This window comes from Ceratotherium simum, chromosome 2 (genome assembly GCF_057802395.1).
Source record: "Ceratotherium simum simum isolate JZ-2026a chromosome 2, ASM5780239v1, whole genome shotgun sequence".
Classification (NCBI taxonomy): Eukaryota; Metazoa; Chordata; class Mammalia; order Perissodactyla; family Rhinocerotidae; genus Ceratotherium; species Ceratotherium simum.
The window spans coordinates 35,645,347-35,659,819 of NC_141901.1; the positions used below are offsets into that span (position 1 = coordinate 35,645,347).

Sequence of the window (14,473 nt, forward strand, 5' to 3'; positions counted from 1 at the left end):
CACTTAAGAAAATAAGGTCCTCAAAGGAAATGGGGTTTTCAGAAGAAGTCTGGCAAGGACTGCTTGTTTCCAGTATTCAAAAACGGGGCAAAAATGGAGGTCGCCCAAGAGGTTGCCTGCCAACTCGTTAGAAATGAAGTTTATTTCCACCACAACCTTCAAAGGCCCCTAATTCTCATATGTTTTGAGTAACACGAGGGCAGCGAGCCCCTCAAACGCTACAGAAACAACTTTGCCTCTTCGGTAACGCGCACGCGCCCTCTCTCTGTTTGCCGTTGGCCTTAAGCCCCGCCCCACATGCGTCCTTCGAGGAGGGTTGGGAGCCGAGAGCTCGCGCGACCACTCTTCCCTCAGTCTTCTCCAGCACATCGTCGCAAACGGGGCCGGAAAGTGTGGCAGCGCAGGCGCAAGCGCAGAGAGCGGAGGCGGTGGTGGTGGCGGCCGCTGGCCAGTGTAAGATGGCGGCTTCGTTGGTGGCGGCAGCGGACGGGGCGGCTGGGCCTGGAACAGTCGGAGCAGCCGCTGGCAGAAGGATGACCCAAGACGGGAAGCAGGCTGCTGAGCCTCGCCGGCTCCCGTGCTTGTAATTGCCCCAGCCGGACACCCCCCCCCCTTGACCTACCCGGTCCGTGTCTCGTTCCGGCTTGGCCTGCCCCCCTCTCCCGTGGCCCGTACCCCCTCAAGATAGATTTGACTCCTTTCCCAAGCTCCCACGGCTCAAGTCGTCTTCCCCTGACCCGAGTCACCGCCGGGAGGACTGGTTGCCCTTTCCTCAGGTCAGGTCTGGGGTTGCCCTCAAGGGCCTGCCCCCCAATCCACAGGGACGTCTTGCCTCGTCGGGTGACCCATTTGTGTGTGCTTTTTTCCCCCTTAGATTAGGGGAACGCAGCTCGCCTTGCGTCTCCTCGTCACCTCAGGGCCGCCGCGCAATGTGTCCCCTCCCCCATCCCGAGTTCTCGGGCCCAGCACCTTGTACGGAAGGCCGAGGTCCAAGATCCCTGGAGTCAGTTGTTGCCGTCTGGTCTTGTACCCTTTGTAATATAATTCTCTTAGTTTACCTCCCTTCACCCCCAAATCTTTCAGGACACCGTAGTACGGTCCCATTTGGTCCCTGTTCGTTGGAAAGCATCTGGTGGCTTGAATTTCTGACTCATATGATTGTTGCTGGAGTCTCTGTAAACAAACCGGCAGTAGCGCTATCACATTCTCTCCGGGATTTCCCCCCTGCTCTGTGGCTTCTGCAGAGGTTTGGTTTTGGGTTAGCGTTGAAAAGATTCAGGTTTTCCTTTTAAATGACTTTTACGTTTTAGTGGAACTGGGGGATGACTTGCCTGGTTCATTTTATTTCAGTAACTATGTTTGTAGGTTATTGAGTAATCAGAATTAGATAAATTACTCTGCTTTAAATAGTTCTGAGGTCTAAAAAATACTAAAATGTATTCATAAATATTTTTTATGTTTAGTAGAAGAGACACCTTTGCCATTTAAACTTTAACTGTCTCAGTCCTTCAGTGAATCTACAGACCTATTTTCTCAGGAGCTCAGCCTGGCCCTACTTCAGTGATAAAGGAGGAAAGGTGAGTAGGAGTTGAAGGCATTTAAATTCTTGAGTCCAAGACAGACCTTATCCTGATGCTCAAGTGCTGACCACTGAAGTCATAAAATCCCTACACAATTTCCCAAAGAGTTGGGGCATTGTTCTTGGCTGTGTTCCAACTCTGGTTAAATTACTTTTACAAGTTTAATTGGCTGTGGGCATCTTGACTTTCTGTCTTAAACTGTTGCTGTCTATCTTCAGATAACTCCAGTTAAGCCTAGAAATGAATGTCTCCCTCTTTATTCATTTGCTTTGTGTTTTGCCTTTGTGTGGATCATGTTTCTTACATTGTTCGAAGCTGGGAATTAGTTTGCCTGAGTTCTCTTCAGCCTTTTGTCAAATCAAGTCTCTTTCCCTTTCAGGGTTTTGGGTTCTTATTCCTTATTATTTAGAGGAGAATATTTAGCTCCTTGTCACTAAAAGCTGGAGAGTGATGAGTGATGCTGCCTTTAGTTAGTGTCTGAGTTCAGTCCTCAGAATTCCAACTTTTCAGGACATAGTGGTAAATTTTGAGTGAAAAAAAATATAGTGGCTGCCCTTTTATAGCTGGTCTGAAGAATTCTTGGTCAGCAGAGAAATCATCCTGTGCATTCAGCAGCATGGGCCAGTGCCAAAGAGGGAGTCAGAACATACTTGTAAGTGTAATTTTTGTAAGACTCTTGGGTTTCTGGTAGCTGAGAATAGTGCTATGGTTGAGGTTCATGGGATGTGACAGAGGAGCTGAGTGGCTCTAGAAGGTAGGCCTGGCTGATTCTTAATATCTTTATGATTTGTAGTAGGAAAAGGTTGAGTGTGATGCTGTTGAGTTTTATTCCACACAGTGTCCCAACTAGAAAATGCTCATTATGAACTAGAATAAGATGATTATGGGTGGTATCTATGTGTATCAGCAAGATATAAAGAGAAAAGTACAGTCTTTAGAGCTGGGCAGACCTGGGTTTAAATACTACTAAGATTTATTAGCCTTGTGACCTTGGGCAAGTTACTTAAACTTCTCTCTTAATTTCCACATCTAAAAGTGAGATAATACCACTTAGCTCCCAGGGTTGTTATTAGTATTGTGTGAGGGAACCCGTATAAAGCTCTTACATTATGTCTAGCACACGATAGACACTAAAAGCTATTTTCTGTTTTCTTTACACATCATTGACACAGCTTTGAATGTTATACATTAGTTTACACTTCTTTGCATTTTGCTTTCAAACATGTTTTCCTGATTCTTTTTTCAAATTGATTTTTAATTGGTCAGCTTAGATGTATGCCTTGTGGGTGCCTACCTAGGGTTGGCTTCTGAACATGATTCAGGTCAGTCTGGCGGGGGTTCAAGACCAGAGGACAGCAGAATATTAGATGTCAGTGTATGTCTATCTCTAAATGTATTCTTAAACTAAACATCAGTAAGTTTCCTTCGTTCATTGCTTCCTTCCTCTTGGTCTCTCTATTAGCACATCTGATCAGAATTGACACAAGTATTGTAATTCTTTCCCTTCCTGCTTCAATGTTATTTACCACCTCTGCTCCAGCTACCTCTTATGCCTTTTTCTTTTTGCCATGGAAGGAATACATATTTCCAAGCTGTTGGGCTGCACAGTGATCCTCATCAATAGATTATCAAAGAACTAGACCATGAAAAGATCTCCTTTCTTTATGAAGTGAAGTCTGGGCTAGGGAGTTAGGAATGCAGAGTTTTTGATTTTATCTCCTCAGCTGGAGCATCTTAGTAATATGACAGAACAGGTGAAAAGTTTTTAACTTCCTTTTGTTGGCTTTTTGTCCACATCTTTTTGGGGAGGTAAGGGCACACGAAAATTAAGAAAGTGTTTGTAACATTGTGATGAAAGCGACTGTATTGACCAGTGATCAACTTAGAGTTGATCAACTTTAATTACCACCATCCAGGGTCTAAATTCTCTCCACTGAAAGGTAAAAGACTTGAGATGGAGGGTGGTGTGGTGGGCTGAGACTGCATTTTTATTATTTGTGTTTTTATGAGATCTGGAGATCTATGTTGGGTGAGAGGTGGGGTAGGAGGGAAGAGTGGGAGGAGAAAAGGAAATGTTGACAGGGTCATAACTTTGTTCCTTATTACTGTATATGCTGGGTAAGAATCCCTCCCTCACCACCCCCCCAAGAGTTTCACATTTTGTGCTCCAGGTGACATATGTGTATACAGTGAATCAGTATTCTTAGTCTGTGGACCACAACTGTAAAGTTCTTATCTTTCTGAAGATATTTTATATTTCACAGTGTTGCATAAGAGTTGTTGCATGGTATTAGGAAGTATTTCCTAGCATGGCTGAAGGTGGGAGGTTAGGTATGCTTGTGACCATAGTTCCCACCACCAACCTGACAGGGCATTTGAGATAGCACTCTATTAAATGTGTAAGAATCAGTCCCAGTGGTATGATCCTTAGTCTTGACTAGGATCGACCTAAGACAGAAGCTTGTCTTCAGAGAAAGCTAAAAGAAAGCAGCCTTTTTGTTGTCAGTTTAAAACAATACTGGCATTTCAAAAGCAAACGGACTCTAGTAGAAGACATTCTATAGAAGTTTGCCGTTTTGTGGGAGACTGAGATCTAACAGAATTTCACACTCTAGGTCCTGTATTCTATTAGGTGAGTTACAAACTTTTAAAATCATAAAGTGACTAGTTAAATTTTGTTTTCAGTAGATAGATTTATTTCTGGGTTATTTCTGCTGTAGAAAAGTTGTTCTAAACATGTCTAGGAATGTCCAGATTATAAAAGACAAGCGTTATCCCAACAGCTTTTTATTGCATAACATTGGTGTTAGAGGTAGTTTTTAAGATTGAATTAGCTTTTTTTTATTTAAGCAGATTATCAGTGAGCCAAGATTATCTGTTATTTACCCGTTTGGAACCAGGCAACTGAAAAAATTCAGTCAGCCACAGGCATGGAGGTAGCGACTATGTATATCTTAATTTCAAAGCCAAATGCCAGTAATTTTAGGTTAGCTTTACAGTAATATTGAAAACTTTTCTTCTTTTGTTTTAGTGAATGTGCCCAATAAACTTCATAACTGTTTTAAAATTGGTTAGAAAAAGGGGCTATCTGTTCTTGTTTACTGATTCAGTTATTCTTCTGGGAGTGAGAAGAAAGTCCTTGAGAGGTCTTTAAAAATTAGGGTGTGATGAATTTTATGAATTGGTCACTTCTTTATAGTAGTCTTTTATCTCTACCTTTTCAGGACATAGTTTCTGGTCCAGAAGCCCAGTTTCTCAAGTACTATCTTAACCCCAGGAATGTGTATGCTAAAGATAAAGTAATGAACTGAGTCTGCCCCAAGTTTGAAAATAGGGCATTGGGAATAATTAATATGACAAAGATGGCATCTTAGTAATGAAATGTAGCATGTCTAATGGATTGAGTTATTCCTAGAATTGTCATCTTTGTATCTGGGAGGTTAGATATTTGCTCTTATCCTTTGAGGATACTAAAGGAAGTCTGACCAAGTTCTAATGTGAAGCATCCGTGTTTGCCTCACATGTCATTTTTCTTGTTCTTGATTGTAGCCATCTGGAAAGCTATGGGATTTACCTCTAGTGGTAGCCAAGAGGCTATATTTCTCTGGAGTACTTTAAGTATTATCACATTATCAGGTATGTTTTTAACCTCACTTTGGACCCAGCATTAGACTTTGCCCTCTAACCTAGTGCAGGTAGGAGGGCACTTCTTGATGTTTTTAGCCTCTCCTTTTTGTTTTATTTTAAGTTGTACCTTTGGAGCATTACCCTTTCATCTTTCTCGTTTCCTGCCAACAATTTAAGAAAAATTTGAAATGTGAATGGCAAAAACTGGTAATGGAGACTGGATTCCCATGTAAAGGTAAATCATTTCATAGTGGAAACACAATGGAATTTCTTTAGAACGGCATTTTTCTTAGAATCATTTAAATTGAGATAAATGGGCTTAAACATTATAAAACGTTTCTTAACTCTATTGCTGGAGACAGCACTTAAAGGTTACTGTGCATTCCTAACATACTCTGAAATACTGTTATTAGAATTAAAACCAATAAATTGTAAACACAGGGCATTTGGTATTACCAACAGGGAGAAAAGGTATTTATCTAAAGGAGGAAAAAAGTTCCTTGTTCGTAGTATAGGTGACACAGGACTTCCTTATCTTCCTCATCATCATTTCTAGTGATTGCTTTGAAGTTCTCATCTTGGTTATCCTCTGAACCTTCAAGAGGGGGAATAACTTAAAGAGAGGGAGGCTTATATTGTGGGCTCCTGGGTATATTGCTTTACCCCAGTTCATAGAACATGAATGTGTTTCAAAGGAAGATATTAACAGACCTCTCTAAATTCATTAAAAGGCCAGTGAGAGTAGGTAAGCAGATTTCATAGACTTAGAACTGTGTCCTAAGGTTGTGTACAGTTTCTTGAGGATCATTGCTGAGGGGCAAAGAAGCCCAGGCTTCTCTGTCAAATGTAGTCTAGAACTAGAGATGAAAAGCTAAAAAAATAATATAAATGCCTACCATGTATAAACAGCCTCTTTGCAAACTTTCTCTTTAATCCTCTAAACCAAGTCTTGCAGGGTAATGGCATTATCCCACTTTACAAAAGAAGAAGCAAACTCAGAAGTAGGTGGTAGAAATAGAATTCAAACCCAGGTCTGACTGACACCAAAGCCCTTTACTTTGTCTTATAACATGTGCTGTCTTTAAAAAAACAGGGCTCTTCGGTGCCAAGTGATGAAGCAAATGTGCTGAAACGTAGAATTCAGTATTTTTTATAGAAGTGTATATAAAGTATAAAAGCTCTGCCCACATGACAATATGAATAAAAACACTTTTGCTTAAAATGGGTCTCAGGTTATGATTGATTGGTAGGCTAATGAGTTTTTTAAGGAAATAATTTTAATGGACTTAACTGAAGAGATAGCTGAATCTTTTTATTTTATGATCCTTGAATAGGGAGAAAACCCTTCTCACCCAGTACCTGAGGTAATTCCATGGAAAAGCTGTTCTGACTCTTACAGCCTTTTCTCAGTATACATCTTTCTGTAATTCTCTGTAGTATTTGAATCATGGACCATCCCCACCTTCTTGAAACCTTTTTTCTCTTTGACTTCCAAGGCATTTAACACTCTCATTATTCCTGCTACTTCCCTGAGCATTTCTGTCTCCCTCTTCTTTCTTTTTTTAAGGAGGGGTATCCCCCAAGATTCTTTCCTTAGATTTTCTGTCAGATCTTTCTTGGGTACTTAATTTGTTTGTTTCTTTTTTTTAGTGAGGTATAATTTACAAGGTATTTGATTTTGAAGCTTCTCTATACAAATAATTCCCAAATCTCTATCTCTGGCCCTAATTTATTTCTAAGTTTCAGACCTACATTGGATTTCCACTACCTTCCTGACATGTCGATTTGGATTTTAAACATAATCAAAATCAAATTCATCTCTTCCCCTACATGCCAGCTTCTCATTTATGGCACTTGATTTCCTCTGGGCACCCAGACTCAAACTTGTCTTTTTTATTTTTTGAGCTTTGTAACTGCTTATTGAGCCAAATACTATCAATTCTACCTCTACAGTGTTTCTCACATTGATCCCCTTCTTTTAGTTTCCTTTGCCATCATCCTAAGACAGTTTCTCGTTGCTTATTACCTTGGCAGCTATAACAGCTTTTAAACTTTTCTCCTTACTTTTTTGTCCATTTCAGTCCATCTTATTATACTTGACAAGATAATCTTCCTGGTGCATAACATACACACACATACACCTTCTGCTGTACTTCTGAACTAATCAACTATACCTCACCATCTAGCCAACCCAGATTACCCATGTATTTTCTTGAACGTATTTCATCTTCCATGTCTTTTCTCATTCTAGTCCTGATGGAATGTCTTTCTCATCTCAACCCACTGAAATCCTATCCTTCCTTCAAAGCCCAGCTTGAAAGCTAATTTCTCCGTGGAAGCTTTCCTTTCCCCCTGAAACTAAATATAATCCTTTCCTCTGTTTGATTGCAGCAACATTCTATTTATCTTTTTTTTTGATGACACTGATACTTGTATGTCTTGTATTGTAGTTAGTTGTATACTAATTTTTACTAATTGATTATAGACTACAAAAGGGATTGTGACTGCTTTGTTTAAATTTGTAGCTCCTGTATTGCCTTGTATGCTGTTACATTACTAGCATGTCTGTGTACGAATATGCCACTGGGTGGTGCCAGAGGCCTGTAGTTTGGATAAACAAGGGAGGCTAGAGCTGCTGTACAGTTGGGTTGCTCTGTGCTGTCAAATCTTCTGCACAGTAGGAATAGAGATTAATTATCCGGATCCAAAAATATTCATAGTTTCTTTCTGCTCCTCTGCCCAGTTTACCAGAGGAGACAGCGTAGTATATTCAACTCTTCCAAGTACTTAATAGAGAGTGGCCCAGAACTAAAGGCCTGCCCCTCTATAAACATGCTTTATATAGTATGAGTTTCAGTTTCCTTGGTGTCATCCTTTGAATTTCAGTGCCTCAGGTTCTCTGTCTGATTAATAAATACTGTACTATTAGAGTTGTGGCTGGTGGCAGGAGTTAGAAATTGGCTTGGAGAAGTGTTGATTGTGAAGTAGAAAAGTAGAAAGTTAAGGAGAATGAATTTAAAGTGAGCTCTTTCAGCTTGAAAACAGAAATTGGGGATGGGGAAAGTAGGACTGGTTGACTCCAGATGGACTGTGGGACCTAGGACTGAAAAGCAAATTTGTATTTTGGATGGAGATCAGCCCTGAACAGCTGTTCAGTTATGAGTGGTATGGGACATCTGTCCTCCCAAGAGAAACCAGGGACTGTGTGGCTCTCAAATATCTGTCTTACTAATAATTGAAGTATTTTCTACCATCACCTTTCAGTTTCAGAGGAAATTCTAAAACCTTGTCTCATTTAAATATGGGTATCTGTGTGGGAGAGTTGGGCACTTGTGCTGCAAAACGAAGTCTGCCAAACAAAAGATTGCTGGACTGACCTGAGAGAATGTGAGGGTTATGTAACTCAAGGCAACTCACTGAGAGTGAGTTCAGGTCTTAGTAAAGGGATCAGGACAGTAATATTATTTAGATATTGATGTTTCCATTGGGCCCAAGGTAAGGTAGAGTTATCTGACCAGTTGTCATAGACCCTAGATTCCAAAGGATTTAAAATGAATTTGAAAGAAATTTAAAAAATTAAAATAAAAAGCATAAATATACAAATTAATGGTACAACCACTAGAACTACTTTAAGCTCCTGATATTCTTAGTTGTCACCAAGACAATAGGGTGGAAGACTTTTTATGAGTTTAGGATTCATCTTACCTTTAATATGGTTGCTGATAAATCACACAGGCAGCTTTGGTTGCAGCAAAAATCCTGCACTTTCATTTTTAAGCAAGAAAACCTGACATTTTACTCTCATTTACTGTGGCATATTGACCACTTGAGCTAACTTCTGTTTATAATCACAGCCTTGAGAATTTAGTATTTTTAAATGTTGGGTTTTATCTGTCATTTAACACTTTGCATGATTTCTTTTCCTTCCCCTCCTTCTCTCATTCTTTTTTTTTTTTTTTTCCAGCTAGATTTATTGGGTATAATTTATATACAGTAAAATTGACCCTTTTTTTCAGTGACTGATTCTGTGGTTTCTGAGAAATGCATAGTCACTTAATACCACCATGATCAGGGCATAGAACATTTTCATCATTCCAGAAAGTTTTCTCATGCTTGTTTGTAGTCAGTTCCCTTCCCCCACCCTCAGCCCCTGGCAACCACTGATGTACTTTCTGTCTTTATAGTTTATCTTTTCCAGAATGTACTATAAAAGGAATCATAGTATGTAGTTGTTTAAGTCTTGCTTCTTTTGCTTAGCATAATATATTCGAGATCCATCTGTATTGCTGTGTGTATCAGTAGTTCATTACTTTCTGTTGCTCAGTAGTATTCCATTGTGTGGCTGGACCACAATTTGTTTATCTGTGATCTAGCTGAAGAACATTTGATTGTTTTCAGTTTTTGGTGAATCTAAATAAAGCCACTAAAACTCAGCTACAGATTTTTGGGTGGACATATATTTTCATTTTTCTTAAGTACATTGCTGAGTAGTGGGATTTCCTAGTTGTTTGGTAAGTGTATATTTAACTTTATAAGAAACTGCCAAACTGTTTTCCAAAGTGACTACCATTTAGCATTTCTATCAGCAGTGTATGAGAGTTGTAGATGCTCTACTCCTTGTTAGCACTTGATAAAAGAAGCTTTCATTATTATTATTTTTAAAATTTTAACCATTCTAATAGGTGTGTAGGGGATTCTCATTGTGGTTTTAATTTGTATTTCCCCAGTGACTAATAATGTTGAGCATCTTTTCAAGTGATTGTTATTTAGTTGTGAGAGATTTTAAATATATTCTGGTTGCTGTCCTTAATTAAATGTCTTTTGCAGATATTTTCTTCTAGTCTATAGCTTGTCTTTTCATTTTCTTCATAGTGTCTCTCTCTCTTTTTTTTTTTTTTTTGTGAGGAAGATCAGCCCTGAGCTAACATCCGTGCTAATCCTCCTCATTTTGCTGAGGAAGACCGACTCTGAGCTAACATCTATTGCCAATCCTCCTCCTCTTTTTTCCCTCAAAGCCCCAGTAGATAGTTGTGTGTCATAGTTGCACATCCTTCTAGTTGCTGTATGTGGGATGCGGCCTCAGCATGGCGGGAGAAGCGGTGCGTCGGTGCGCACCCGGGATCTGAACCCGGGCCGCCAGTAGCGGAGCACGCGCACTTAACCACTAAGCAACGGCGCCAGCCCATCTTCATAGTGTCTCTTGAAGAGTGGATTTTTAATTTCTTTTTTGTCTTTACTTATTTTTTTTTCCTCCTTAAAGCCCCAGTACATGGTTATATATCCTAGTTGTAGGTTGTTCTGGTTCTTCTATGTGAGCCGCTGCCACAGGGTGGCAACTGACAGACACGTGGTGTGATTCCACAGCTGGGAAGTGAACCCCGGGCCGCTGAAGCAGCAAGCGCCAAACTTGAACCACTAGGCCATCAGGGCTGGCTCGGATTTTTTTAATTTTGATATGCCTAGTTAATTAATTTTTTCTTTCATGGTTTGTGGTTTTTGCATCCTGTCCTAAGAAGTATTTGCATAACCCAACGTCACAAAGATTATCTGCTTTGTTTTCTTCTGGAAGTTGTATTGTTTTAGCTTTTACATTTAGGTCTATGATCCATTTTGAGTTAGTTTTTGTATATTGTACAAACATATGAGTCAAGTTTTTTGTTTTTGTTTTTTTCCATTTGCATATCCTATTGTTCTAGTATACATGGTCTCTTGTACAAATCTGTCATCAATATTAGGAAAAGAAAGCAGCCCCATTGGTTTTAAACAAGAGATGCTTGGTACCTCTTCCACAGAGTACTCTTATACACTGGATTAACTCTCCCTCTGCTTGTTTTTTGGTTAGTGTTTTGTCATGTATATGGTTAAAAATTTAAGGCCTTTTTCTTATGAAAACAAGAAAAATCGAGGTCGCTGAAATTTCTTAGGTAGAAATTAAAATGACACTGGGTCTTTTTTCCCCATCCCCCGGTAGTTTACTCTTTAACTTTCAGTTTGGCAGGGGTTATGGTTATTTTTAGAGTACAGGCAGTAGAGCTAATCTAATTAAACTCCCCCAGCTACCTGGGGCAGTAAGCTCATCAGCTCTTCCAAGCTCAGATTGGTTTGCTCTGGACTGGATTTTACCTGGAAATCAATCAAGGTAAAAGTAGTGGATTTGTTGGGAATGTGTAGTGTATTAAAGAATGAAGAAGGTAGTTTGAGGCAAGTATGGTCCCTAACCTCAGATTATAAAATAAGGTTGTATTCTTTGATGATGGAAGTGATTCTAGAGTGGCTCCTATACTTGAGACCTAGGGCACAGTCATAGCATCTTAGCCTGCTTTAATTTGGGCACTTACTCTAATTCCTGCCCTAGAGTTGAGATTGTTTAAATTTCTTCGTTTTGACTGAAATTTGTATAAGAATAACTACTCATTCCTAAAGTAATTATATTTTGTTATTGTCATCATTTTTTGGCTTTCTAGAGAAGTGGTCCCTCAAAGTGGGAATGTATACACCCTAAGGGGTATAGAAGATGATCCAGTGGTATATAGAAAAAGCATGTTGAAGTTTCTATTCTTTCCTAGAAAAGTTAAGCTTAATTTTTAATGTGAATTGATTAAATGTGTGTGTGTATAAACACATGTATTGAGAGTTCATGCTCAAAGTTTTCACTGATACAAGTTCATAATAAGTTTTGAAACCACTGCTAGAGCATCCTTCTGCAGAAGTTTTAACATATAATTCTACTTATCTATACCGTCTCTGGAATTACTAATACTATTTCATAAAAGAAGCAAATGAAGTACAGAGAAGATTAAGCAGTTCATCCAAGGTCACAAAGTATGCTAATGGCTTAGCTGATACTAGAACCCTGGACTTCTAGTTTTTCATTCTGGGACTAATTTTGCTAAACTCTGTGGCCCCTAAAATGTGACCTTTAGAAGCTATCTGCCTATCAATTCTGTGATTAAAGAGAGTTAATATAAACATTTACAGAGTTTTCTCTGTTTCTGAGTTTAGCAATAAATTCTGTCAACTTTTCTCCTCAAAGAGAAGATCCCTTCTTGCAAGAACCTTAAACCAAATTCCCCAAAAGGTGAGCTCTACAACCTCTGGGAATGAATTGAAACTCATGGCTCTCCTTTTCCCACTTCTCAGAGCTGGGTGAGCGTTAGGCTTTTGGCTCCTCTTGGTCATGGAGACTGGAAAAGCAAATGTTTCTAGAGCCATTATGAGTCTAAAATTGAGGCACTCTGGGCTTGTATAGAAGTTGAGATTTTGGTTTTGAGAAAGGTTCTCTGGAGCTGCTTTTTTCTTCTCTGGGTGTGGATAACAGTGGGGTGGGAAGTTTGGTATGGTTGACAGTTTTGATTCTGGAGATGAGAAAACGTCAGATCTTTTCTCAGTTGCCCATAAGATATGCTTATGACCTTAGTTTTTAATCTTAACAAAGTAGTACAAATCGTTTTTCCACTTCATAGCACTTTTGCAATTAATGTAATTAATTTAAACCCTAGGTGGGAAAGAAGATACTGCTGAGATGCTAAAGAATATAAACAGGGACTACTGAGAGGGAAAAACAAGCGCTGTATGAGGAATGCTGTACAAAAATATATCATCGAAGTAGGAGGAGGAAAACAGCCTGCTCTGCAAACAGCTCTTCACTGTTTTTCTTTAAGTGGATCTGTTTTTTGTTGGCATGGTCTTTCATCAGCACCATTCCAGGTGTCCTTCCCTCAAATTCAGCCTCAGTCCTGCTCTTGCATTATTTCTACTCCCCCACCCCGGCCTACTATGAGCAAGCTTTGGGCGTCTGTCTCTTGGCAGAGAACACTTTTTTTGAAGCAACTTGGATTTCTGTAGAGGAGAGTAGGGGATAAGGATAAGGATGGGCTGCTTCTGGGATAATTGTTATGGGAATGAAAGGGCTGTTGAAAGATTAGAGGCCAGTGTGCCTGGGTACAAGGACTGGAGTCATAATCATACTTTGTCTTTTATCATTGCCTTTTGTCCAAGGCACTGAAAGGGCTTAACAAAATTCTAGTCTGAATAATATTATTCTTTGCTCTTTGGAATTTGCTTGAGGTGGGAGTGAGGCCCTGAAAAATTAATGAGTGTGTTATAGTGGTATAAAAGGAAAAAAGCCAGGTACCCTGATTCCTAGTTAGGACTTTGCCAAAAAGACAAGTCTGGCAAAAGTTGGTGGAGTTAGGTGAAATGTTTGCCATTTTATGAAACGGACTGAGATGGTTTAATGGAAATGTTGCCCTTTTCTTCCCCAGCTTTGCACTTGATGACTGTTAGTCATAAGAGGGAAGAAAAGAAACCCTTTTAGGTTCTTTCATAGGGGAAGGGTGCTCCTAAGTGCTAATTCGGCTCTGCTTCTTATAATCCTTAGTTAATATCTGCCCCTGTAAGTTTGAAGCTAGGCCTCTGAGTGAACATAAAACCCAAGCTCTTACCCCAACAGTTTTATTTTTTCTCTCTCTGTTGATTTGTGTATAAAATGATACTCAGTCTGACCCACCTCTTCATGTTGTGAAAACAAGTATTTTATAGGGTTTGTGGATACATACAAATAATATTTACGGCAGAAGATTCTTGCTTAGAGGGCATTGCTGAAGCCAGCTTTTTGTATTGAGTTAAAGCTCTCTGCTTGCAGTACCTGTCACTTGATATATACCTACTGTTCCAGGTGTTATTTCAGTTCCCTTTTTCTCATCTGAAAAAACACTGCCAGTGAGTCAGTGAGTCAAGTACAGAGATGGCAGTTGACTTCCCATAAATATGTCCCTTTATGGAATTTAGATTTGAGGGGGAAAATATCTGATGTGATTTTCAGCAGCTGAGAAGCCCTGTTGAGCACAAACAAATACTTTTTATAAAAATGACCAAAGCTATACATTGTTAAATCTCCTTGTCCCTTTTATCATCTTTCCCAGATTGTTTCCTAATTGTTTCATTTTCTTCCTCTCCCGTATCCAGGCTGGCTACAATAAACGTCATTCAAGATGTCCGGCAAAGGGAGCAGCACAGATGGCAAAACAGACTTAGCTAATGGTAAGGGGCCAAAGTGAAGGTGAAGCTATTTTTGCTATCAACTGAGGTTCTCCTCCTCCCCCAAAGAGAGTGAAGTCCTGACTTGTAGTGGAGGGAAGGAAATCTTTCCTCAGAGTGAACCTTTCCTTGTTGTTTTGAGTATAGGAAATACACAGGAAACACCTTGGACTGTCTAGTACTTTTGCTCCTTCAACGTCTTTCTGATTTTTTTCAGAAGATCAATA

At 39.6% G+C, this 14,473-nt stretch overlaps 1 protein-coding gene across 18 annotated transcripts in view; it reads left to right on the forward strand.

Annotated features, from left to right (window-relative positions):
* Window positions 1-338: 338 nt before the first annotated feature.
* Window positions 339-14,473, forward strand: part of DCAF8 (DDB1 and CUL4 associated factor 8) — a 41,531-nt gene continuing 27,396 nt past the window's right edge. For 3 of the 18 annotated variants that reach the window (XR_015554695.1, XM_087440813.1, XM_087440890.1), the window contains exons 1-3: window positions 460-776; window positions 1,464-1,577; window positions 14,175-14,249. Coding sequence is in view for 17 of the 18 variants with exons in the window: in XM_087440813.1 (XP_087296939.1) it covers window positions 14,201-14,249 (49 nt within the window). In the remaining variant the exon portion in view is untranslated. The other 15 variants (XM_087440863.1, XM_087440866.1, XM_004442781.3 and 12 more) reach the window with 15 other exon arrangements.